Source organism: Corapipo altera, unplaced genomic scaffold (genome assembly GCF_003945725.1).
Source record: "Corapipo altera isolate COAL_440 unplaced genomic scaffold, ASM394572v1 75, whole genome shotgun sequence".
Lineage (NCBI taxonomy): Eukaryota > Metazoa > Chordata > Aves > Passeriformes > Pipridae > Corapipo > Corapipo altera.
The window spans coordinates 13,108,442-13,134,951 of NW_020884887.1; the positions used below are offsets into that span (position 1 = coordinate 13,108,442).

At 44.0% G+C, this 26,510-nt stretch overlaps 2 protein-coding genes across 4 annotated transcripts; one reads left to right on the forward strand and one right to left on the reverse strand.

Annotated features, from left to right (window-relative positions):
• Positions 1 to 3,115: 3,115 nt before the first annotated feature.
• Positions 3,116 to 7,387, forward strand: LECT2 (leukocyte cell derived chemotaxin 2). Its single transcript, XM_027643426.1, has 7 exons — positions 3,116 to 3,203; positions 3,777 to 3,909; positions 4,868 to 5,019; positions 5,533 to 5,703; positions 6,023 to 6,137; positions 6,621 to 6,772; positions 7,167 to 7,387. The coding sequence occupies exons 1-7, from the start codon at positions 3,158 to 3,160 to the stop codon at positions 7,355 to 7,357; spliced, it is 960 nt and encodes a 319-aa protein (XP_027499227.1). The 5' UTR covers positions 3,116 to 3,157; the 3' UTR covers positions 7,358 to 7,387.
• A 1,264-nt stretch (positions 7,388 to 8,651) lies between these two features.
• On the reverse strand, positions 8,652 to 20,541 carry LOC113947220 (F-box/LRR-repeat protein 21-like). 3 transcript variants are annotated; one of them, XM_027643564.1, is made up of 7 exons: positions 20,415 to 20,541; positions 17,110 to 17,205; positions 15,566 to 15,705; positions 12,714 to 13,165; positions 11,905 to 12,027; positions 11,404 to 11,575; positions 8,652 to 10,536 (listed from the first exon to the last, which is right to left on the reverse strand). In XM_027643564.1, exons 4-7 carry the CDS (start codon positions 13,083 to 13,085, stop codon positions 9,893 to 9,895), a joined length of 1,311 nt encoding a protein of 436 aa, XP_027499365.1. In that variant the 5' UTR covers positions 13,086 to 13,165; positions 15,566 to 15,705; positions 17,110 to 17,205; positions 20,415 to 20,541; the 3' UTR covers positions 8,652 to 9,892. The 3 variants fall into 3 exon arrangements, with proteins under 3 accessions (XP_027499365.1, XP_027499366.1, XP_027499367.1); XM_027643565.1 differs by lacking the exon at positions 20,415 to 20,541 and having other exon boundaries at positions 17,110 to 17,548; XM_027643566.1 differs by lacking the exons at positions 15,566 to 15,705; positions 17,110 to 17,205; positions 20,415 to 20,541 and adding an exon at positions 13,920 to 15,551.
• Between the last annotated feature and the right edge of the window lie 5,969 nt (positions 20,542 to 26,510).

Sequence of the window (26,510 nt, forward strand, 5' to 3'; positions counted from 1 at the left end):
TCTGCTCTGGAGGCTGAGAGAGTTGGAGATGTTCAATCTGGAGAAGAGAAGGCTCTGGGGAGACCTTAGAGCCCCTTCCAGGGCCTAAAGGGGTTCCAAGAGTGTTGGAGAGGGACTGGAGTGAGAGGACAAGGGGGAATGGCTTCCCACTGCCAGAGTGCAGGGTTAGATGGGATACTGGGCAGGAATTCTTCCCTGTGAGGGTGGGGAGGCCCTGGCACAGGTTGTCAAGAGAAGCTGTGGCTGCCTCTGTATCCCTGGAAATGTTCCAGGCAAGGTTGGACAGGGCCTGGAGCAACTTGGTGGTTGATGTCCCTGCCCATGGTGGGGAACTTGGAATGAGATAGTCTCTGAGTTCCTTTCCAACCCCAACCAGTCTATGATTCAAGGATTCAATGCCATCAGCCCAAACACTCCCATTTGCCCTCTGAGCAGTTGCTCAGTCCATGAGAAGACCCTGAAGGGTCTCCTTACACAGCCAGGTAAGTTACTACTGACATAAAAGGGAAAGAATGGGGACCTCACATCAATCCTGCAGGAGAAAGGAGCCAGCAGTTCCCAGCTCAGCCCCCCTGCTCTCATGAGCTCCCTGCAGCTCTGCACCCTGGCTCCTCTCCACATCCTCACCCTCTCCCCTGCACAGGGAAGGAAATGGTGCAACTGCAGCTCCCGGGACTGCAATGCCAGGGGGTTGTTCCATATCCTGCTGTTGGCGTGTGCCAAGCAGCCAATTCAGGACTTTCACAACTGCACCTCCCAACTGTCCATGAACAGCTTGTTGCCCAACACAGGATCCCACCAACTTCGGCTCAGAGCTTCCTCCTGCCCAAGGGGAGGGAATCTGCAGCTGCCAGCTCACCCAGGAAAGGTGGGGCATGCACTGCTGCACCTCAACTGCATTATTCTTAAGAGTACTGTACCAGAAGTGCATTAGAAACATTACAGTGGCAATGACATTCTGATGTGTTTTACATGAACAAGGCTGTTAAGATCTCTTGGGGGAGGGGGGGGGGGTAAAAATAACTGTACACAGCTCTGAGCAATTTGGAGTCAGCTCTGCACACAGATGAGACAGGGGAAGAAATTGCAAAGAACAGGGAGCTTAGAGCCATTTTACAAAGTGCCAGACTGCAAAACAGGACTCAAGGAAAAGTTTCTTCAGTGTCTGTGCACCTGTAACATGGTTGTATTTCCCTTGTCGTGCCCACCAGCTTGGCTTTGCACTGAGCTTTTCCTTCCCAAGACTTCATAGGGTGGATTGAAGTGCTGCAATTCCTGGCTTGGTAAAATTTGGAGCATATGAGTTCACAGAAGTCTATAAAAATCATCAGTTTTTTCAGGTCCTCCTCAGGCAAAAGTTATCTAGCGAGATATTTAAAACTCTACTAATCCAAACTGGCAGTCAGAAATAAATCAGAAATAAAACCTGGTTGAGACCATTATTGCAGAAATCCCACTGGAGACCCCTCAGCTGGGAAGGGCACCACCCAAAAGAGTCTTTATTTTCCAATGGGTTTGATTACAGTAGGAAAAAGCTTCCAGCAGCTACTCTTGAGTTATCCAAGCTTGGAAATACTTTCCTACCTCTCTGCTATGAAATCTTTGTTGAAAATGCCACCCATGGCACCTCCCCTGCTGAGTCTCTCTGCTAAGGAGAGTTGAGGGGTTTTGCTGACAGTGTGTGCCAAATGAAGGTGAATAAGCAACCAAAGTGGTTTCTGGCAAGGGTCACACAAAGCCACATATCCTGTATTTCAGTCCCAGGGTAACCACCATCCCCAAACCCTGAATATCCACTGAGAGCTCTCACCAGCACATTGTATCATTTATCAGCCTGGACTCTGTCATACTGAGCAAATTACAACCAAAAGCCCCACCAAAACTAGACTGCAAGGACATAACACTTTCATAAATATCTGTTTGGTGGCTGCAAGTGTGGAAACCAGCAGTTCTTCCTGGCAGGATGAGGGAGAAAGCAGCAGGGATAAAACCAGCCAAACCACTTTTCATAACTCCAGGGAGGGCTAAAAAATTGTTTGAGGATTAAATATTGTCTGGGGGAAAAAAAAATAAAATGCTTGGAACCACGAGTGAAAAATTTGTCTCCAACTCGTTGTTCCATGGAGGTTTTCAGAAAACATGATGTACAGATGCTATCTGCAAACTAGAAATGGGGCAGAGACACATCTGCTTATCCTCTGAATAAAATCTGCAGGACTTTCAGAGATTCCTGTACCTTGGAATATCAGATAGTTTATGTCAAAGTGCCATGACTTATTTAAATTTCATATTAACCAAGACAGGTTTGTAAAGAAAAATCTAATGCTTTTCTGTAACTAGAGCAGAAAAAATCAAATTAAAGAATTACAAGAGGCACCAAGGAGCCTGAGCACAACACCTGAAATCAAGCAGGTACTAAATGAAACATCTTAAAACCTAGAATTTCTGAACTCCACATCAGTGTTGCCCACGGAACTTGGGTTTGCAACACTTGTTTCAGAACTTGAATATGTTTAAATAAGAATTTTACTGTCAAAAACTAGGGTTTCAGTGAAAAGACTCCATGGATTTAAGTGACATAATTGACAATTTCAGCTGAACAAGAACAAAAGACATGCTTCCATGCAAAAGCATCTGTATTTCTTAGCCTAAGTGAATGCTCATGCTGTGCCCAACACTACAGCTCCATGTGCTCCTGGTTGGCACAAACACCTGGGAGGAGGCACTGGAATGAGCAGCGAAGGACAAACTGGTTACATCCACCCTGGAGCTTTGCCCACCTTTTCCCTCCGAGTCCTTTGAGTTCTCACCATTTTTGGCCTGAGTGTGTCCTCACTTCAGGAAGGGGAAGAAAAGGTGTTATAAGAAACGGTTCAACCAGAGTTTCCTGCACTGTGGGATTGCCCGTTTCCATCTGTTCCTGTGTGCCAAGAGCCCGATGATTTTATCTGCCTTTCACAACCAGCTCCAACAACTGCAGAGCCCATGGACACCCCCAGTGCTGAATATGGCAACACCACAAGCCCAGAGATGTAACACTTTGCTCAAGACTGATTGGTCAAGACAACAGACTTGTTCAAAACCACATAAATACCCCGGGTGGCTTCTGTGCAACGTCTTTGACTGGATCAAAGAACACGGGTGAAGCAGCCCCAAAATGCCAGCTCTCAGTCTGGTGGCTCTGGTCAGCTTGGTGTCCACTGGTGAGTTGGGATTGCTCTGTTACAGCTTGTCTTGACTGGGTTTAGGCAGACACTAATGAATTACTGAAACTCACTCCACTGCAAATAATGCTAATTTTTTTTCAATCCAATTGTATGAAGGATTACGGTGGTTTGTACAGTTATGACTAATATAAAATATGGAATTAGGTGGGCACTAAGAGTCATATATTGAAGTGATCAGAGGTGCCATGAAGAATCATAGAATTGTTACGGCTGGAAAAGACCTCTAAGATCCTTTGAGTCCAACCATCAACCAGGCACCACTGGTTTGATTTACTTCCAAAACTACTTTTTAAAACCTATATCTTAATATCTATAGCTTTGCTTTGTTTTTAGTATATATACCTTAAAGTAAGACCTCAAGGAAAAGTGGATCACATCTGTACAGCAGGTTGTATAATGTCCTTTTACCTACAGCTTCAGAGATTCCAAACTCCTGTGAGTTCAGGTCTCCGACTTTAAACACCCTTTTTTGCACCTTAACGCTTTCTGTTGCACTGGGCAGAAGATGGTTGAATTTTCCCTGGTTTTTTTTCTCTCTTCCACGTGAAGTTTTTGCCAAGCAGCTGGATGGACACCCACCCCAACAGCAGCACAGACACTGGGCCCCGATCTGCAGTGGGAATCCCACCAACCAAATCCGGGGCTGCGACAGATACGGCTGCGGGAATTTCGGCGCTGACAGGTAACACCGTGGACACTGGGACTCTGGGACTCTGGGGTTCACTGGTGCTTTCCTAAAGGAAATTTTCAGGCAGGAGAGAGTACAGTTAAATAGAGCTGACACTCAGAATGAGAGAAGACTGTTGTTGGCAGGACCTCTTACCCGTTTTTGGGATATTCCTCGGCAATCTCCCAGAAGTGCAGTGATGCCACTGCTGGCAGCCAATGTAGGGGTGAAGCAGGGAGACCATTACATGACACACAGCCAAAGGAAATGAAAGTATTTAAAGGATTTGTGTCATTCTTGTTATTTAACAAGGTATTCAACTAACATTCAGCAGCAGCCCAGTAGTTTCATTCACACAAACTAAAAGTCTGTCAGCAAAGAGAGACCTGACAACATAGCAAGTTATATGTCCCTGAAAAATGCTTTTATAAGTATAAGTCTCCTGCCTTCCCTGCATTTTCCTGCTGTCTCCTCTCCCCAGGCTCTGTAAGAAGTTTCCATCCTCATCATGTCACTTCCAAACTTCTAAATGAGAAAATGCCAAACATAAGATTCCATTTCACATGGGCACAGATGTATTTTGGGGTAGAATAAGGCTACTTCACTGTAACACCTTGAAATACCCCATGAACTTGGGAAAACTAAAAATAAGCTTAAATTTGATATTTAAAGAAGGCCAGAGTAATGTGAACATTTTGCAATTTTTAAAAAAAAAAAAAAAAATGGACCAAAGCTGCTGTTTTCTAATTTGATTGCAGGTACAAAAATTTTGTTAGACAAGCTTCAGTTATCTGATAAGGATACATAAGGTTAACCCTGACAGATGTGTATCTGATAAGGATACATAACATTAACCCTGACAGATGTGTATCTGATATTGATACATAACATTAACCCTGATAGATGTGTATCTGATATTGATACATAACATTAACGCTGACAGATGACTCTAAGGATGGATTTATGCTTCCAGGGACAGTGGCAAAGGAAAGCACGGGGGGGTGGATGTCATCTGCCGGGATGGAGCCACCGTGTACGCTCCGTTCAGCGGGCAGCTCTCCGGACCCATCCGGTTCTTCCATAATGGGAATGCCATCGATGATGGAGTCCAAATCAGCGGATCAGGCAAGTAATGAATACCGGGTAATGCTGTGAGGTGTGCACACAAGTAATCACTCCATTTCCTTGAGTAGGGTTTCTTCAGTTGAAGCACAGTGCTGATTAGTGTCACACCCTCTCTAGCACGCTGAAATTTTGGAAGGCAGCACCAGCAGGATGCAGTCCTTTCCTAAGCTTTTCCGGGATAGGAGGGAAGAAAGGAGTTGGAAAACATGTAGCAGGAAAACGACAACCCCAAATAATAATAACAAAAAGGAAACAGTAAAAATAAAGCATCGCAAGTACACCCTCAGCTTTGCTGAGAGGATGTTTTCCTGTCCCTGTTTTCCAGCTCCCTTTTTTCCTCTTTTCCACAGCAAATCCAGTAATTTTGATTTCACGATTGCTGGTACCTTGACGACATTTCTGCTTCATCCTTACAGTCTCCAGTAAGAGGCTGGCAGGGAATGCTTCTGGCCTTCCCAAGGAGCAGAGGCAGCTGATGTTTCCTGACCTCGCTTCCTCTCCCGTCTCCTCCAGGTTACTGCGTGAAGCTCGTCTGCATTCACCCCATCCGGTACCACGGCCAGATCCGCAGGGGGCAACAGCTTGGGAGAATGCTGCCCATGCAGAAAGTATTTCCTGGCATTATTTCTCATATCCACGTCGAGAACTGCGACCACTCCGATCCTACCCACCTGCTTACGCCCGGTAAAAACACCCCAAACAACAAAAAAAGCAGCCCAGAATAGGAGTAGAGTTGCACTCAAGGACCTGTGATTCTCTCTTTGAATTTTTGTCTCTAAGGCATGTTTCTTGTCTGAGATATTACTATCCACCTTAGTTGTACATTCTATTTACATTTCCTGTAAAGATGACAAATCCTGTGGAGGGAAATCCGACCGCACGCGTGGGATGTAATTCCAACATGTTCTCACCCAACTGTATTAAAACACAGCAGTCACAAACATGCCAGGCTTAAAACAATCAGAAAGCTAACTTTGATGGGCTGTGTTTCTGTGTTTCAAAGATGTCCCACCACTGCCACAACAAGACAGCCGCTGGGCCACGGTGTGTGCTGGGAATCCCACCAACGAGATAAGGGGCTGTGATAAGTACGGCTGCGGATACTACGGAGCTCCGAGGTACCGTGCCATGGGAACACGTGGGGTTTTGTCGTTCCTCCACTGAAATAAGAGTTGAGCGCTGTTTAAGTCACTTAAGAATCACAGCTTTGAAGGTTTGGGTTGGACATGAGCAAACTTCTAGGCCACACACATTGTTGAGGACACTTCTCTGCTTGGAGGGTTTTATCACTCCGACTAAGCTGTGCCTGACCTGGTGTTGGGAACAGTCCTGACTCGAGGGGAAAGCTGGACTTGATGTCCTTCACACAACCAAACTTTCTGTGACTCTACAGCCCTATTTAAGACTTGGAAGAAAGGCTTTTTCTCCAGCCCTAACAGGTTGCCCACCCTATTAAACCACCCACATCAAAAAATCCTTTACAGACCCTTCAGCCAGTCTGACACTATTTCCCTCCTAACAACCCATTTCCAGGCTTCACCCCATGCTGCCTGATCTCCCTCTATAACAAGAGATGTCTCTCATTCCGTCCTTGTTTCCAGGCGCAATGGCAAAGGGAAGCACAGGGCAGTGGATGTGATCTGTGCTGATGGAGCCACGGTGTACGCTCCCTTCTCCGGGCAGCTCTCCGGGCCTGTCAAATTCTTCCACAACGGAAATGCCATCGATGATGGAGTCCAAATCCGAGGCTCAGGTAAATGGCTGCTCTTCATTTAATGTCTTTGAGGTCACACAGGATGCGTGACCTTGCAGCTACCAAGCACTTCAGCAAGGTAAATGTTTTCTTCTATCCACCTACTTGCAGAACTTTTTGCTCCTGCTACAACGCCAGAGTGTCTTTGAGCTCTTCCCTTTACTAAAGAAGGAATTCCCACCTTTTCCCTGCCTTCCATCTTCCCTCTTCCACCAAGTCAATGACTGCAACCATTTTTTATGACCGTAATGCCTCTGCTATTTTGGTATTTTCACTATTGCTATCTCAGTGGAAAGGATAAGACAGAAATTGTTAATATTTCTGAAACAGAGTTAGTAGAGAAAAACAAACGCTTCATCAGTCATCTGATGTTTTCCCTCCTTGCTTTCACCAGGGTTCTGTGTAAAACTACTCTGTATCCATCCCATAAGATACAACGGGGCAATTTCCAAGGGACAAGTCCTTGGGAAAATGTTGCCAATGCAAAGAGTATTTCCTGGCATCACATCTCACATCCACATTGAGAACTGCGATCACTCGGATCCTACAAGCAATCTCGAAAGGGGGAAAGGGCAAAGAGAGTGAAATGGAAATGCAGCAAATTCTAAATAAATTCATCTCAGCATCCAACAGTTGTTTTTGATTCTCATGAAAAACTCTATGCTATTACTGATTCACTACTTTGAGTGTTACACAAGCAGTGTCTCTAGTGGAGGCTCACACAAGGGAAAAAGATTTGTTTTTGTTGGAGGGAATTGGGGAATTAGCAATGATTAGTTATAAGCTTTCTCAAAGAGTCTGAAAAATCAGCTAAAATGCCAACTAGCTACCCCCTCATGTGGCAGAGAAGGTGCATGACCGCCAGCTTCCCCCTCAAGTACCAGCCAGCCTCACTTGTTAAGATCAGCCAGCAGAGCAAATGCTCCAAAAAAATCAGTGCGTCAAAAATCACAGTATTGATAAATGCAGACCTGCTTCTCTGGAAGCTTGGAGCTGGAGCAAGCCAATGTTCCACGGTTGGACCTGGTGAGCTTAAAGGCCTTTTCCAGCCTTAGCAGTTCTATGTTTCATGGCTTCACAGAAAAGCTGCTTCAGTGAGAGGGATTGAAAAGGGACAATATTCAAAGCAGCATTTTAGCAACTTCCCCCTGAACTCTCTATTTACAGTCACTAGTGTTTGGTTATTCACTAACACTGTTCTGATGGCTGGAGAGACAAAAAGGACTCCACGACTCCCCAACCACACACACAATTTGTCCACATTCCATTTTACAGTTTCCATGTCAGAAACCCTCAGGTTTCAGGCATGAACGTGACAATGACTCATTTGCCATAATCTAAGAGTTAAACATTCCTTTGGCCTCTCCCAAGGTTTGTCACATTTATGGTTTCTTCCAGGACAGAATCCTAACAGGACACAGGGCATCAGATGGATAAGAGTCTAATTAATCAGTGCATGGATTAAATCACTTTGTTACATTTCCATTTAAAGCAAATCAATATATCTTAAACCAAATACTGTTTGGAAATATTTCAGTCTCTTAAAAGAAAATAACTGATTCAGGTATTGTGTGTTACCTTCAATCCTTTGGCTTCCAACTGGGAGCTGGAGATGGCTGAGCACCTGCCTGCCCATGGGATGTGGTTAATTAATTCCCTTTTTTGGGGTTGTTTGCATGTGTGGCTCTTGCATTACCTATTAAACTGTCTTCATATCCACCCACGAGTTCTCACTTTTACCCCTTCCAGTCTCTCCCCCACCCCACTGGGTGTGTGGGGCTGAACTGCCAGCCAGGGTTAAACCACGACAGTGACAAACACCACCAGCTAATTAATGTAGAATTCCCACTATCAACAGGAAGACAAACCAAGTACAGCGTGAAAGTGATTACAGCAAAATTTATATACAATGAGTTTTAGTTTACAGTGAGCAAAATGTCAACACAAAAATACAGACTCTAATTTACATCAACTCACCGTGCCTCTCCCCTTTTAAGAAAATAAATATATTAAAATCTTCTTTCTTAAAAAACAATTAGTAGCAAGAAGTATTAAACAGTCCTGAATTAAATATTTCAGGATCACTTCCAGCAATCCTTTCTCTAGAAATCAGGGCTTACAGCACAGCCAAGATCACTACAGGCCATCCTGGTCTGTCAGTGACAAGTAATTTAAGTGCTCTAAATCCTGGCTTCCACACAGAGAGGGATCAAAGACAACTGTATTCCATTTGTTCCTTCCTTCTCACCAGCCACATTCATGAAATCCTTCTTACGTCTCAATTATGAAAGCATGGAACAGCATTTCAGACAGTCTGAAAGACCAAATCCAAATCCAAAGCTATTCCTTATATCCCAACAGTTTCCAAAGTGCCTTATTACTCACTCAAGCAGTCAATCCAGCTACAAACTTCTACATTCATTAATTTTAACAAAGTCTCTTTCCTACCCTTTTAATGCATAGGACAAAACCAACATACTGTACAATGCAGTCTCAACAGCTTCACTACTGTGACAGAATTATTTAAAGTGCAATTTAATGCTTACAAAAAAACTTTACAGTTTCAGCTTATTAAAATTTTAATATAATACCGTGAGTTTAAACTAGATTACATCTGATTAACCTGGGCTAGTGTATTTTAATGTACAAGCTTTTACAATTAAAACAAGGATATTTATAAAAAAAAGCTATATAAAACATCATGACAAATAATACTGTACTCCAAGTTGTATACAGCTTTCCATAAAGATTGATTTCCTAAAGGAAAAAGTTACCCTATTCCTCTTCTGACTACATCAGAAAGATTAAACAAAGACATGAGAAAAAACCCCAAACCACTTTAAAGTGAACAGAACATTTAAACTGAAGTTCAGAGAAGCCCAAGTTCACTGAAGTTTGAAGCACCTGTAAACCACAGAACTGTTAAGTACACTTTAATCTATCTTCTATTTCAGTATACAATTTATATTCTAGAGTGTTTTGCTGTTAGTCTACCAGAGGTTCTCAAGGTAGAAAAACTCAAATCTGGAAGTAAGTTTTCACATTTCCTTTTGAAATTCCTTATTTGCATAGAAAGCAACACCCTGATTTCACCCCTTTATCCACAAACGGAGAGAGAATTTACCACGTTGGCATCATATCAGGAAACCACATTCTGCCGAGGTGCTTGGAGACCTCCAAATGCAGCCGATCCAAGCTGTAATCGCTGTCTGGGATCAGCACCTCCTCCATGATGGACAGCTGGGTCAGCCTGCCCCCACACATCTTCACAAACTCCACGAAGCCCCTGCAGGTCACCTCGCACTCCCCCAGGCCCATGGCCGTGAGGTTCTTGCAGCGCTGGGCGATCTGGATGAGCTCAGCATCCAGGGGCTGCAGCCCGTTGGCGCACACGACCAGCTCGATGAGCCGCGGGCAGTTGATGCCGATGCGGCCCAGCAGCGCTTTGCTGACGGCGCGCCCGAAGTACAGGTGTGTGACCGGCGTCTCCTCCCGGAAGAACACATCGAACTCGTCCTCATACAGGAAGAAGTACATCACGATGTTGACTTTGGGGGAGTGCTTGACCAGAGCGTCCCAGCTTTGCTTTTTGATGGTGTGGAATTCCGCCTGCCCGGGGTTCTCGCTCACGACGTCGATGCGAAGGTGCTCGAGGTCGACGTGCTTCTCGCTCGACAGAGCCAGTAGAAGCTCATCGCTTAAGATGTAGTAGTTCAAAGCCAGCTCCTTAAGTCCGTGGCACTGATCAGCGACACAAAGAATGCCTGAGGAACAAGAAAAATTAGTCTGTAAAATGAAAAGCAAATATAACCACAATTGTTCGCTGTAAAGCTCAAGCAAGTACTATTGGTTTGAGTTTTCATGCTTATATCCAAAACCCCTGAAATACTGAAGTTCTAGATATCCACAGCATTTTACAGGGTTTTGGCCATCAACACTTATTAGTAAAAGACCCAAGTCTAACTAGTCACACTCATATTGGATCTGCTTATCTTCCTCTTTGCCCTTCCCTATGACACATCTAGTCAGCTTTGAAGCAGCAACTGAAACGAGCTCAGATGCAGCTGAAGTTGACACTATTCCCTTCTTCCTTCAACTTACATCTACACTGTTTAAATCACCACCAACAACCTTGTTTAACAGTTAAAGTAGAGCCTTTCAAGAATTAAGACATAAACAACATAACTACTCTTTATCTGCTGGAATACAAAGTACACAGATTAAATCACCTTTTGTGGACTCCAGAAAAGAACACAGGAGATAGACCAGTCCCAGATTCCCTTTTCCTAGCATTAGGGTTTCAGGAGAAAGGAAAGTGGGATGCAAAAGCCCTCTGAACTTTCTAGCAAGGGAGTATTCCAAAGGCAGTGAGCCCTTCACCAACCAGTGAGTTCAGATCCAGATCCGGACACACGAGGGCCCTACAGAAACTGAAAACACTCCCAGTCTTAACCACTAGTTTGTGCAATTTGTACACACTCAGCACCTTGCAAAGCCATTACTGACACTGCTTTAATCTCCTTTATCCCACCAAGCAGTAGCTGATTCATGGATCAGGGATTTTGTGTGTGTGTTCCCATTATTGTTTTGATACTTTATGACTCCGTTTTTCACATATATTCACTACTCACCAGCAGGTGAAACGTGAGGACAGCTGCTCATTTTTAGGAGTTTCAGAGTGTCACTGTTGTTAGCAACAAGAACCTTCAGGGAAGGATCATCAACTGGTGTGTCATCTATCTTGATTGATGATAATGACTTGGAGTTTACAAAAACTACTGTCAGTGCTGAAGCAAAATGAGCCTGTTTGGAGAAATGGAAGGAAGGAAAAAAAATCTTATGAAAAGATGGGCAGAACTTCAGTTTCCCAACCTCACATTCTGCACACACAGAAAGTAGAAAAATAATCACTTCTCAGTCACTCCCTTTTCTTGTGCAACAAAGAAAGGCTTATTTGAACATGAACATGGGGGATCTTTGTTTAAAAACATGCTGCTGCACATGACAGAAGTCAACTTTACACTCAGTAATTAACTCATCCACTCTGATTTATTGTTTCCCTGTAATAAAACAGGGATAAGTGGACACAGTGATGAGCCCAAAGTACTTAGTTACAGTTTGTAGAACATTACCTTAGAGACATTCATGAAGCTTGGCTTTGCTGTAGAGATTAAACCCAGTGTCTTGATTGAACAATTCACCAGCTGAGAAAGGATGTCACAAGCTGCTTCTGCTGACTCAGTACTACTATCAACCTGTAAAAGCAATTTTAAAATAATGAAGTCATTCTTCAGTATTATTGAAAAAACAGCACCATGGATACCCAAGACTGCAAGTTCCACACCTGGTCAGCTGTGCTGCTCCAGCCTGCAATTACCACAGGGACAAAGTGCAGCGTTAATCAGAAATTTCAAGATAAGAACAAGTTCAGGGAAAGTTCAGGAAAATTTTCCTGAGTATGACTGCTGGGCATTTCTAGTATGAACAGAGACCTCAAATCTGAGTCTTCTCTTCAAATAACCTCATGTTATTACAGTACTGTAACAGTAGTGGTGCTACAACAGGCAGTGATACATATTTTTTTTAAAATGCCAAACTCTTGGAGCCCAAAAAAGACTCGACAAAGTCTAGATTTAATCCATTTTATCTGCATGGACAACACCTTTGCATCTTAAATAATGAACTGGTTCTCAATTCCTTAGCCTGAAGAGTGACTTTGGACAAGTCTCTGTTTCATCTCACCTTCCCTCCTCTGCCTTGCACGACAACAGCTCTTTCTTTACTTTGTAGAGATTAGAGTGTGGAAAACTGAAGGAAGCTGCCTGCACATGTGGAAATAAATTGCTGCAAGAACAAGACTTCCCAGGTCCAACCCTTAATGCAGCTGGCACAGAGCCCTGCACACAGCAAGGTGACACAGCAGATCCAGCTCCAGGCTTACCTTGAAGCTGACGTACTGCAGGTGATCAGCGTGCCTCTTGATAATCTGCTGAATGAGGTCTGGGTGGGTAGACTTTAAGTAAGAAGTGGCTGGCTGGCTGAGTTCAAATTCAAATCTCCTCCAGAGATCTGGGATGTGAAAAACCTCATTCCACCTTCGGCAAACAGAAGACGCCCTGGCTCGATCCACCAGAGTGAGGAACTGGAAAACACGCAGGATCACGTGGTGGGGGAGGCTGCTCCAGTCCATCGAGTTGCACAGGGCAGAGTCACCAAACACTGAGCCATATGAACTAGTTTTCTGTTTTTTGCTTGTCTGTGATGTGTGAGGAGCTTCAGTTCCAACCCCAACTCTCTGCCCAGCTCTCTTCATCGTGGAAGTTTCAGGGGCTGTAACGATCCGATGTGTTCAAACCGCAGTTTCCTGGAAGGGCTCACGCACAGCACAGGGCTCTAGAAAAATACAGGATATTAGGGGAGGAAGGCAGACAGGGCAGTGGAAACACAGGAAGAGATAACAAGGTAATAAAGTTTAAATACAGCATGTTACTCTGAAAAGAAGCATGGCCATATGTCCATATCCAGTGCACAGATGTTGGCAAGGACCTTCTCTCTCAGTACCTTTTATTTTGTACAACCTGATTTGAATCTGGAGAACTTGGGTTTGTTAATTTACCAGGTGTAGTTTCATGTGTTAGTACTTCACAGTACATAAAGCACTTTGTAGGGAAAAAGAAGTATAACAGCAATTTAATTTAGCAGTAAAAAACTGTTTCAGTTTAAATTTAAACTCAGTAGACAAACTACGGAATCTACTAATGATTTCTAAAAAGTTTATCAACTACAGAACCTAATTCATAAACTCTATTTAAACAAATAAACCTGGGACAGGTATGTCAGAGTCAGACTGAAAAGTTTTGCCCACTTTCCCTTTGCTTTTTTTTTTTTTTCTTTTAAATCATGTCAGGCAGGGGAAAAATGTTTGTACAACTAACAACAAAAAACTTCAGAGGCCACTTATCAGAGCAGGGCAAAGTAAGTGAGGTTCACATGCTGGTTTTCAGCAAGAGAAAGGACAGTGACCTTGGAATTCAGCAAACTGCATGGATCTGCTTCACTGAGGGCCAACTGCCACATGAGTCAGAGCTCAGGAAAGAGCAGCCTAAGGAAAAGCTCCACTTTGCCAGGCTGAAGCAGTGCAACCTACCCAAGACATTCTGGACTGAATTCTGTGATTCACTCAATTCTCAGTAACAATCTTTGTTTCAAGTGCCACTTCATTTCACAGCAGGCTGAGGCCCTTTCTCAACTGTCCCACTAATCAGATGTTCAGCCAGACCTTCTCTCTTCCCAACCAGTCTGAAGGATTTTCCAATGCGTGTTTCAAGAACAAACAGAGCACATTATCTAGTTTTTTACTGAACAAACTTCCATGGCAACTCTCACAGAATGCTTTTTCTGATCTGAAAATTTTCCAAAGTATCCTCATTATGGGGAAAAAAAAAATCCACCCCTCCCAATCCCCAATACTGCAGAAACAGCTGCCAAAATACACAGTATCCTATCAAAAACTTCCCTGGCCTTTTTCCCAACTTATAAAACCTGACCTGTCTGGCTGAGGAGGTGTCTGACACCAAAGCCACACCTGCATGAAAAGAAAGCATGTGCATTCTTTGAGAAGTGGGAAAGAACAACCTACCCAATTAATTAAGAGCTGTTCACATGACCAGCTTCACCACTGTTTAACCTCCTGACAAATTATCTCAACCACCAAGAAATTTATTTCAGCAGTTGTTACAAATCTTCACTCAGTCTACTCAGAGTTCCATCAGTGACTGGAATCAGCAATATATGAAGCTAAGCTACCAACACTCTTTAAATGATATTAAATAACAGGTTTTCTTCCCTGAATAGACACGTGGCTTGTTACTAATGGAATGAAGATGCAATCTCAGCATGAATAAACATTTTGCTACTAGACCATCAAATTATCACCCACACAACCATGTTTTATGACTTTTGAGTGCTTTAAGTCACACAGTGAATGGGCATTCCAAAGCATTAAGTGTGGATGTAGTAATTAACCATTGCACAACTCTTAGAGTTGCTCATAGCCTTGCTAAATTTAGCAAAGGTTAAACACCTTTTGAGTCAAATACCTGTTGTTTGTTTTTCCTCCTCCCTCCTCCAGAGGAACTACAAATTTAGCTGTTCGCTAAATCTGAAGTCCAGATTAAAAAATGAAATTTAACAAATTCTGTTGGCTGAGAAGCTTCTCTTTGCTACTGCTGTTCTCGTGCAGATCTGCAACATCTTGGTTAAAGATAAGTTTCTGATAAAAATGGAAATTTTTGCTACCTTATTCAAAACTTACTTGGGTGCTGATTTGGCTCCCACAAAGAAGTTCTGGCATCTGAGAACAACCAGAAAGGGAATTCCCCTAAACCACAGGTCAGGCTACAGCCCACAAGCAGCACATCCCCTCCAGATGGATGAAGACCTGAAGGAACATGGCCAGAACTTGTTCTTGTTGCTACATCCTTTAGCAACTGGTTATGTCCAAAATTTTTATGTTTAATATCTTATACTGCAGTCCTTTAAATCTACCAAAATGAGTTCATTTTACTTGCTGTGGGATGCAAAGCCAGAAAAAGGTTCCCTTGGTTATGCATCAAAGTTTTGTACCAAACATGAAGCCCCAGTATTTACTGTGAAATATGAATGCTTATTTCCTTCTGAATACTGAAACTATAAGCAGTATATATTTGAAAACACGACTGAAGTTCACTGAATTATAGTTCCACGTGATACAATCCAGGCACTATTCACTGAGAGGTTTACAGGCACACATACCCCAAAGAATGTGGAGGTTCCTGTCAAGTTACCAGCACCTTTCTGGTATCTGAACATCCATCCCACTGTTGAGTCATCCTGTGTGTGTGCATGGAGTCCTTAACCAGAAGGCAGGGACGGGTTCCAGAAGATGAACCAACCTGTGAAGCCATCAACCAAATTAAAACTGTTCTGCAGTGTCTGGGAAACCCCCAGGAAGGATTAAAATCAATTCTGGAACAGAGATGAGTAGGATACACTGCTCTGCAGGGCAGATGTGGAAGCAGAACAACAGTATGTGCCAAGCAGATTAGTTTTACCAAACACTGTCTGAAAAATATCATTTAACTAATGGGAAGGTGTCATTGTTGGCAAAAATCTAGTTTTGAACCACAATTTTAGTCACATGAGCACTCTTATGCAACACAGATACACCTCTGGATTCTTGAATATTACCTAAAGAAATTACAAACCTGGGTAAGAAGTGTTTATTTTTTCAGCTTGCTCTATACCAAAACCACATGAATCAGAAGAGTTAAAGATATGAGTTCTAATACTTTGAAATGTAAAGACTCTTGGCTTTCAACTTTACTCAGTCTTACTCCAAAAGTATGTTTACTGCATCATGATAATCTTAAAAGTGAAAAAACTACTTTGGTCAATTAAATTCTTTCTGGAAAAAAGATTCATATATATGAATATCCTCCCATATACTAATATGGAAAAACTACCCTGTATCTTACTATGAAAGAGTATCTTGGTCTGCTATAAGAAAATACACCCAAAACCTCCACATTCAGTTCCCCATTTTACATTATTTGAAGATGTTTTAATGGAAAGCTACAGGAACAGCAACACACACCTCACTAAATCATGACAGATTTTAAAAGTAGATTTAGAAATGCAAGATGTTTACCAAGTACTGTGTTCAACCAGTAATAACATCTTTAGAAACCTTCCAACGCTGAACTTCTTTATTTTTCTTTAAAAGATGGGACACGAGGCTTTAATATTCTCCCAGATCATATCATCACCTTATGGAAAACTACTCAGTTAATATCAGCTTTATAGCTGTAAAGTTTAACACTGTTGGAGTACATGTGTTATTTATGAACACGGGAGAAGCAGCTCCCACCTCCTCTGCAAAACCCAACTCAAGCCCTGCAACCTGTGCAAGGAATGCTGCTGCTCAGCTCACACACCAGGGAATTTAAGAGCTGAACAGTCATGCTTGTCTAGCATGAGAAAGTTGATATTCATTAGCAGCTCTGTTCGTGGGTGGCACCTGAAGAAATCTGTCACTTATGGTGGCCTTGCACTGCACAGTCCACAAGTGCCACGTGTTCTCTCTCCTGGGAAGGGAGCAGAGTCTGTGCAGGACACAGAACTCATTGTCACAAGTACTGTCAGTGTCTAACAAATAGAAGGTAGGCTTAGGACACATATAAACAGAATACATAAATAATATTATGATTGAGAGTACAAAACACTGAGATGCAATTTAAAGATCCAACACAGAAGTGTATTAAGTTTATAAACCACGTATTTTGAAGCAACTTCCTTACCTAAAGAATGCTTCCAAGTTACACTTGGCAGTAAGTGAATGAACTGAGGCAGCTGCAGCCATGGGGCACTCACATGCATCTGTCTGCTTTCCCCTCCTGTCCAGGTAAAATGCCACAAAAACCTTTATTAGTTTTGAAAAAAATAATCCTCATACTACACACAATGCAAAAATTACAGGAAAGTACGTTGGCATCAATTTATACATTTTCTTGCTTTAGTAAAGGAGCTTGAGGGCACCATCTTAACACAAGGCAGCTCATCCCACACTGACAGAACTGTGAGATCAGATTAAGCATAAAACCGATGGGAAACAAGTGTTGCAACTGCATTTACATTGTACTTGCCAACAGCACAAGGCAAACAGTAAGTTATTCAGTATTTGCATTATCATCACCACTAGTGGTGAAATTTGGTAAACGACACTGTAACTACTAATGTAATCTAGGAGTAATAAAAAACATAGATTAAAAAAAAATAATTATTTTCCTCCTTGGCCAGGGGAGCTGTGAGAGATGATGAGCACACAGAGGCCACATGGCACAGGCTGCTGCCACCAAACGTGCCGCAGCCTTCACTCAGCACCTGCCCCGGCTCTGGCTGCAGTCACATGGCAGGAGCTGCAACAACAACCCACCCACCGCAGCCTCCTCCCTGTTTACGAGCTCCCAGAGCAGCTTGAACCATCTGGGAAGAAGGATCACAAGGCACCGCAGCAAGGGCTTCGCGTTAAAATCCCCCACGTCCCTCTGCACTATTTTAATACTACATTACAAATGAGTTTGTGTCTCGCTGTCTTCCAGCATAAGCAATCACTCCAAGCTTTACCCTCAAATGTATCACTAAGTTTTCTTTTATAAAAACACGCCAAATAACCGAAATCTTTGTTGGGATAAACTTTACAAGCCTATCACAGGAGTGGGGGAACCCTTCCACCTGTCCTAAATTCAGTATTCTTCCCAACACTTCTCAGTGTGGCTGCGAGCAAAAGTAATTATTAACAGTAAAGTCACACCTGAAAATTAAGAATAGGACAGCAATAGCCATTTATAGTAATAAATGTATCAAATATAGATAATCAATAAAGACTGCCTACAGTGCTCAGTAGGCTTCTGAATGTCACAAATGTTGGACTGGTTACCTGTAACAGTTGAATAACCACAGACTACCCCCAAGAGGAAGGGAGCTGCTCTTGCAGAGACCTGTCCTAAGACCCTCAGTACAGAAGGAAGTTCCTACTTTTACACTGTAGATAAAAAGTAGCAAATTTTAGACACTACATTAGAAAAAAGGGTAGCAAAAAATTCTTGTTAGCAAAAAAAAAAAATATATATATATATATAATCAGGTGTATACCTAATGTACATCTGAGTGTCCTGGGCTACAAGAACCATCCAAAGCACCTTAAATCATGTTAATTTATGCAAGTAGTAATTTTTATAATATTTAAAAAGCCCTAGTTATCAGAGATGCAATCAAATACAAGCTTGTTATGCAAATGACAGTGAATTGTTATCTAAGGTAGTTATCGAAGATAAACAGCAGCAACACAGTCATTGAAATGAAACACTTCAGTGACTGATGAGGTTCATCAAATCTATTCATATCCTCATTAGTGTAAAGCAAAGTATCAACAATTTTACCCATCCAGCTCTTTTCCTCTACAAGCTCTTTGACCTAAACGTCCTGTGATCAGGTACTTTGCACAGCTGCACATTATCCTACTCAAACCACCTCAAATCCACAAAAAACAACAGGGATTCAGAGAAAAATCAGGTTAAATAACTCTGCAACTTATCCTGGTAATAGAACCATAAACTTCTGCTAAAATTAAGCCATTAAAAAACCTCTCCCATGGCAGGGGGAGGGTCGGTGGGGGATGTGAGAATTGGTCAGCAGTGGCTCTGTTAAGCAAGCAGCTATTCACCGCTTCCCTCGTTACAGTATCAGCTCCAAAAAAAAGAGGTTTTACTACTATAACCCAACATATGACAGATTCAAGCCCCAAAGAAATAACTGCTTCCTCCGACTTCTAGATTTCCCTTTCACTTCTCAACAGCAGGAGTCAGCAGGAATTAATAAAACACCACAAAAACAGGTTTCGAGTAGAGACAGTGTTAAAAAAAAAAAAAAAACCACTGAAGTAACACCACCAAAACTAAACGCAATTCCTGAGATATTAAAAACCATTTCAAACAACCAAGCTTGGAAATCCTCTGGGATAAAGCAGGCATCTTGGTAATTAAGCTTTAACTTTCTAACACTTGGAAATGAATGTTTAGGGACGTGCCTTTAACAGCTGAAATACCGGTCCCATTAGTCGCAGTGTCTTTAAGAAATCCCAGTCCAGGGAGTAAGGAATTCGGAATTCAGTCTGTCTGGGGAACAGGAGCAGCAGACACTGCACCCAAGGCAGGCAGCCCCGGAAAGCTGCTACCACCTCAAATCCAATCGCTGAGCGCGTTTCAAAAATTAGGTAAAAAATACATTTTAAGCCTAAATCTCAGAAGATCTCCTCCTGCAGAGCGATGAGCTCCAAGATTAAGCTTTTTCTTCATCTAGGACACAGCAGACTTCTAAGGGGCGGCATTTTTGCTTCTGAAGCGGATTATTATTTTATTTTAACCAGTCCTCGTTTTTCCCAAAACTGCGCCTCTGAGCCTCCCTCTCAAGGGATTTATCGCATTTTTAGCATGCTTATGACACATCCTCAAGAGACCTAAAAATAAACCACGCTCAGCTGCGCTAGTTTTAACTTTACCCAAACGCACTGCGCTTTCAGGGATGAAATTTAGATACTGGTGCTCCACCAACGCACTATTTTTAGAAGGAAACAGCCTTTAGACCGTGCCCGAACACCCGGGACCCCTCGGTCCTTCCCAGGGCCGCACCTGAAGCTGCTGCACACGGAAAAGCTCTCTCGAGGGTTCTCCCACACACCGGGAATATAAATAAATAAATAAATTTTTAAAAAATCGTTACTCTCCCAGCTTCTCTGGAAACGTTCCTACCCGACTTTAACGAGCCGTTTAAGAGCTCCTGACACCATAAAATCGACTCCCGGGTGCTCCCCCAGCTCCGGAGCAAAGGGGGGATGGGGGGGGCACAACGCGCCGAGCCCCTCCCGAGGTTTGGAGCTGGGGGTGGTGGATTGGAGACTCCGGGAGCGGAGGGCGACTGGCTGGCTGTCCCTGTGCGTGTCCGCCTGTCTGTCCCTCTGAGTGTCCGCCTGTCTGCCCGCCGGTCCCGCAGCCCAGGCCGCCCCCGCGGCCGCTCCCCCACCCCACCCCGGGGTCCCCCCGCTCACCGCCGCCTCGGCGCGGCTCCCTCGCAGAGTCAGGCCGTGCCCAGCGCAGAGCAGGGGCAGAGCAGGGGCAGGACCGCGCTGAGGCTCCGCCGCCGCTGCCGCCCCGCACTCGCCGCGGCCCGAGGGAGGAGCCGCGGCCCCGCCGGGCGAGCGCAGGCGCCGGGAGGGCCCCGGGGCGGCGGCACGTGACGGAGGCGCCATTTCGCGCCGGGCCGGGCTCGGCCCGCGGAGAAAATGGGGCGTGGTGGGCGTGTGGGGGATGTGGGGCCGGCGGTGACCCCCGGGCACTCAGGGACGAGTCCTGCCCCTGCTCCCTGCCGGATCTGTGTCCACCCCCCCTCCGGAGCAGCACGGAATGGTGCTTCCCCCCCCCAGAAGGCCTCGGAGTCACCGGATCGATTAGGGTGGGAAAGATTTCTGAGATGGTCGAGTCCAACCTATGAGTGAACATCACCCTTGTCAACTAGACCATGGCACCGAGTGCCACGTCCACTGTTTAAACACCTCCAGGAACAAGGACTCCACCACCTCCCTGTGTGGAGTTCCAGTGTCTAATGCTCCATTCCAATATCTGGTCACCCTCCTCTGTGAAGAAATTCTTCCTAATGTCCAACCTAAACCTCCCCTCGTGTAGCTTAACACTGTGCCCTCTCCTCCTGTCGCTGGTTGCCCGGGAAAAGAGGCTGATCCCCCCCCCCCCGCCCTGACTCCCCCTCTTGTCAGGGGGTTGCAGAGTCAGAAGGTCCCTCTTGACCCTCCTTTTCTCCAGGCTGAGCCCCCCCAGCTCCCTCAGCTGCTCCTCATCAAACTTGTGCTCCAGCCCCTTCCCCAGCTCCATTGCCTTTCTCTGGACATGTTCCAGCACCTCAGTGTTCTTCCCAGATTGAGGGACCCAGAACTGGACACAGTATTTGAGGTGTGTCTTCACCAGTGCCAAGTACAGAGGGACAATCCCTACCCCAGTCCTGCTGGCCACATTATTGCTGATACAAGCCAAAGATGCCACTTGCCTTCTTGGCCACCTGGACACACTGCTGGCTCACATTAATCTCCTGCTCATTTCCTGCCTCATGTATTTTCCATCATTTCCTGACAGGAAGTGCCTGTAAGCCCTTGTCATCCTTGAGCTGGGACAGCCCTGGCCTTTGGAAACAGCCCACGAGCCTCTTCCAGGCCATTCCCTTCAGGCACGACCATCCCCTGCTCCTCCCACGGGAGCTAGGCATAGAATCATAGACTGGTTTAGGTTGGAAGGGACCTTAAAGATCACCCAGTTCCAACCCCTCTGCCGTGGGAGGAATGCCACTCACTAGATCACATTGCTCAGGGCCTCATCCAACCTGGCCTTGGACACTTCCAGGGATGGGCAGCCACATCTTCTCTGGGCAACCTGTGCCAGGGCCTCAACACCCTCTGAGTAAAGAATCTCTTCTTACTATCTAGCCTAAACCTACCCTCTTTTAGTTTGAAACCATTGTCCTGTCACTATCTACCCAAATAAAAAGTCCCTCTCCCTCCTTTTTATAAATCCCATTTATGCACTGGAAGGGGCTCCAAGGTCTCCCCGGAGCCTTCTCTTCTCCAGGCTGAACACCCACAGCTCTCTTAGCTTGTCTCCAGAGCAGAGGTGCTTCAGCCCTTGGATCATCTTCATGCCCTCCTCTGGGCCTGCTCTAACAGGTCCATGTTCTTCTGGTGCTGAGGACAAGAAAGGCCTTTGGGAAGCAGCTCCGTGGGCCCTGCTCTGTCCTTTCAGACAGGAGGCTCAGAACCGATGCAGGAGCAGCATTCTCTCAGTACCCTTGCATTTTCCCCCCTCAAGGGCAGCCTCAGCCAGCCCAGGCTGCTCAGCCCCCAGCTGACACCTCAAAAGAAGATGGGGGACAAGCAGCTCTTACTGATTTTTAGCTATCTGTTGGCCAAAAATTCTGAACAGCAAGGCTTTCTCTGCTTGCTGTGTGTATCCCCACTGCCTGCCTCCCCAAAGCACCCCACCAGGGAGAGAGGGCTGAGTGCTGCATCGTGTCCAAACTGCAGATGCCAAAACTATATCTTTTAATTTACCACCAAAAGCGTAATTTTTAAAAACCTTTCAGATTTTATCTATGCAGACTCACTGCACAACAGCTCGTGACTAGTCAGTGCTGCTTTATTACTCTGGTTATGTCTGAACAATGGAATTTTTATTACCAATTGCTACAAAACACTTGCAGCCACGGATTTCCTGGCCTTGGTGTATGGCAATTATTAACCAACAACAAACCTTTATGTCATCTTTTTATCAAGAGGTAATGCTAAACATGAGCAGCATTTCTGAGGTAGTTTACATCTGCCCTACATAAAACCAAAGCTGGCAAAATGTGACTAAGCATTTGTGTGATGTCAAAATACAGTTTCTTCAAATCCATCTGAAAAAAATGGAAAATTAGCATGTTGAAGGGCTAATGGAAAGAATATTTATCATACAGTGACTGTGACATCTTCAAAGTACACGATTTCCTCAGAAAGAGAGACAAAATACACTGCACATTTAAAATCAATATAATTTAGAAAATCTACCAAAATCACTCTTACCTATGTGGTTCTCGACCGCTTTATTCAGAGCTTACAGGAAATAGGAGATCAAATTCCAGGGGTTTTTTTCAAGCATTTTATTCCTGGTATATGGTTTTAGACTGGTTTTTTCTTAGTCAATGCTGCTACAAAAAACATCTTTAACTTAGGAGTTACACTCTGCAGATGGTAATAGAGGATAGATTGTAAACAGAGATTAATGCAGATTTGCAGCTAGTATCTAAATCCGCCAGTCATGGGTTTCTTTGGTGCATTGCCAATAACCTTTGGGCTGCTGTGCAAGAGCAGGTTCAGATGTACTTTAGAAAGATTCATATAGGCTAATCTCTGTATAGAAGAGTTTCCTGTTTTGATCTAGTCTAGCAGAGGCATATTTTACACCTAAGTGGACAAGTATAGAATAGCATAGAAGGATCCTATGCATTTTATAGCTGTACTCATTATTGCTCAAATGCTTTCAGCTGTATATTAATAAAAGAAAGGTCAGTTGTGGATTTGACAGTGCTGGAAGGAAAAAGGCACAAACATGGGCACACACAGGAGGTTCTGTCTTCTACTCATCTTCCAGGTGCCTGGCACAGAGCTGCTGCTTGTGTCTCCAAATCCACCCTCTCACGCACAAGATGCAAAGGTGAAAGCAAACTGCTGCACTGGATCATAGAATCACAGGATGGTTTGGGTTGGAAAGGACCTTAAAGGTCACCTTGTTCCAACCTCCTGCCACAGACAGGGACACCTTCCACTAGACCACGTCACTCAGAGCCCCACCAGCTTGGCCTTGATACAGGCCAGGATACTTTATACACCCCCTGCTTATCCAAGCCATTGCTGCCCACGTCATCCAGACACTCAAAGCCAAGCTTAGCCTTCCTCCTGTGGTTGTCTCTCCTGGAGCCAGATTTACAGAAAGATATATTCTACTCATTTCTCATGTTTATGGTGATTACAGGAATACTTTGCATACTATTTCACATAGCTTTCGTAACATATACTCCTTCTGTACTTTGATCAAGTGTGATATTCAAATTTTTTATCATTGGGCTTTGAAGTAATAATCAAGAAAAACAATTTGAGTAAAACCACGAGTTAATTAGAATAAAAAAGCTTTCAGGAAATCAGAATTTCCTTGAAACCAAAGAATGAACATGTGTTGCTTCAGAATCAGTATGCCATGCACTTGAAACTTTTACAAAAAATGTGTGAAAAGTCTTGGTTATTGACCTTTTCTTAACCAGTTTTTAACAAAGTACTCAAAAAATGAGACGAGAGAGCTGGAAAAAAAATCTAAGGAGATAAAGTCAAGGATGTTTATTGTCAGATCAAGTTAGAAACTATGCAGTATTGTAGTGTTCAAAGCCAGTTCATACAGAGACTTCTCAAAAAAAAATCACCGCCAGCTTTTTTTATCATGCCAGCTTTGGCATAGCTGAATTTCATAGCAGGACTTACACATTTTAATGCGATCTCTGCTTTGTTGTCACCATACCAGTGATTCTGACAAATCCACATGACCAAAGGATACTCTTGGTTGTATGTTTGCTGTCCTGAACTCCTGAAAGATCCCAGTGGAGGCCACGGTGCTGGACTTCGGCTGGAATTTCACACGGGCACCATCATTTCCAAGCTGAAGGATGTTCAGGCTCAATCTAGTGTTGCATTTGTATCCATGTGCTAAGCCAGGGGCCTCCTATTTTGTATGTAGCCTCTCGTTTTAAAAGCTTAATTGTCAATCTAAATTTAAACCCCAAAGACTCAAACTTTGTGATCAAACTCTGCAGCTTTAACAATTTAAACTTAGCTGAGCAGGCTGGAGCAGTGAATGACCCTCATGCCCAGAAAGTGGGTTAGTATGTCGTGTGAGCTGGAGGCTTGTGTGCTGCTCTGTTAGACACCAGCTGCTGCCAGGCAGGCAGCAGGGAACAACCTGTCTTAGCATTAGACATCACCCAAACTCCTTTGTAAAATTTTCTAGTGCCCACACTGAATCTGAAATACAATAAAGGAGAACAATGGCTTATTTACATCCTGTTTGCAAATACTTTCCTTTATAAGAATGAGTCAAAATGTGGGTTTAAATGGACAAATCTTTATGAGATGAGCTTTTAGAAGTGCAAAAACAGTCTAATGTTGTCTCTCCATAAATAAGCCTGAGTCACTAAAGGAAGTAACTCCAAGTATGTTGCAATCCAATCCCTTTGTTTAGTTCTGTGATTCTATAAGAAGGTATATTACAGTTGGCTTGTATATATACTAGACATGTATATTTTAGACAAAATTGTTAATAGGTACAGTTAACAGTTAACAGTGCCCATCAAACTGCAAAAGAAGTACAAGAAAAATTACTGATACAGGTGCTCTTTGTACTTTCTGTGGAAAAAACCACCACAAAGCTGTATTAATAGTTTATAACTTGTCTGAAAATAAACTATGTGGAGATGCTGTGTTCCTGTAGGCACGTTATTCAAACCCCGCTGGGCCAACGTGTTTTCATCTCTAATTTAAATATACACATCTCTGTCTGGCAAAGATCAGTTTTTCAGTCATTAAATTCCTGAATAAGATTTCAGCTGAGGCACACTGAGGGCTGGCTGGGAGCCAGGGGGTGCTGCCCTGGCTGAGCAGGGGTCACCAGGGGGGGCACCGGGTTCACCCACGAGCCCATGGCACGGGGCAGGTCCCTGGGGATGAGGCAGGTCCAAGGTCAAGCCAAGCCAGGCTCAGGGGTGGCAGTGGCTGCAGTCCAGCACAGCTCCTGCTTTGCTCAGGGAGGGATTGCCAGAGCAGGGCTGAGCTTAAATGGGCACCTCAGGCCCTGGGGACAGGGTGGGGGGGAGGCCCCAGGCTGCTCAGGGCTGTTAATGCCTATTAGGTTATTAATGTCTTAGTGCCCTGACACTTTCGATAGGTACGTCTGCCCACTAATCCCTAAAATACAGGTTATTTGATCCTCTGACTCAATATTATCTGAGCAGGGTTAAAAATAACTCGGCAGCTAATCCAGCTTCTGTTTACTGGTGTTGATATGTGGATCCCAGTGTGGCTGACCTGGGTAATGAAATCCTCTGAAATGGCCGTAGCCACTTGGGTTCTGATAAATGTCTTGCAGTTGAGCACACAACAAATTGCCTTTAGGATGCCATCTGTAATACTCTTGGGTTTGTTTACTTGCTTTAGCAAATAGTGGCCTCCACACTGAGAAAACACAAACCTTAGAGGGGTGAGGCTGTCCAAAGCAGGCAGCTGAAGATTTGATTTGATCAGAAAAATAGCTGGTAGTAGAAATACCTGATAATAAGTTAGCACTTGAAGCAGGAGCAAGAATTTTGAGCTTTAATACTAGAAAAAGCTTTGTAGTTTTGTAGCTGAGTTATGGCTTGGAAAGGCTGCCTCTGGAGCCTCCAGAATCTTCTTTGTAAGATTTCAGATCAGGCAAGCAAAATGTTGGGCAAGGATGGTCTGGATATACAGAATGGTCAGATCAAAGCAAAGGATTCAACAATGCTCTAAGTTCCCCTTCAATCC

Bases quoted from the DNA above. Each gene is read 5' to 3' on its own strand.
- LECT2 (XM_027643426.1), top strand. From the start codon at position 3,158: ATGCCAGCTCTCAGTCTGGTGGCTCTGGTCAGCTTGGTGTCCACTG. The intron at 5,704-6,022 runs GTAAAAACACCC...TGTGTTTCAAAG, and splicing joins TACCCACCTGCTTACGCCCG to ATGTCCCACCACTGCCACAA. The intron at 6,773-7,166 runs GTAAATGGCTGC...TGCTTTCACCAG, and splicing joins AGTCCAAATCCGAGGCTCAG to GGTTCTGTGTAAAACTACTC.
- LOC113947220 (XM_027643564.1), bottom strand. From the start codon at position 13,085: ATGAAGAGAGCTGGGCAGAGAGTTGGGGTTGGAACTGAAGCTCCTCAC. The intron at 12,028-12,713 runs GTAAGCCTGGAG...TTGCTTTTACAG, and splicing joins TGCAGTACGTCAGCTTCAAG to GTTGATAGTAGTACTGAGTC. The intron at 11,576-11,904 runs GTAATGTTCTAC...TTCTCCAAACAG, and splicing joins GCTTCATGAATGTCTCTAAG to GCTCATTTTGCTTCAGCACT.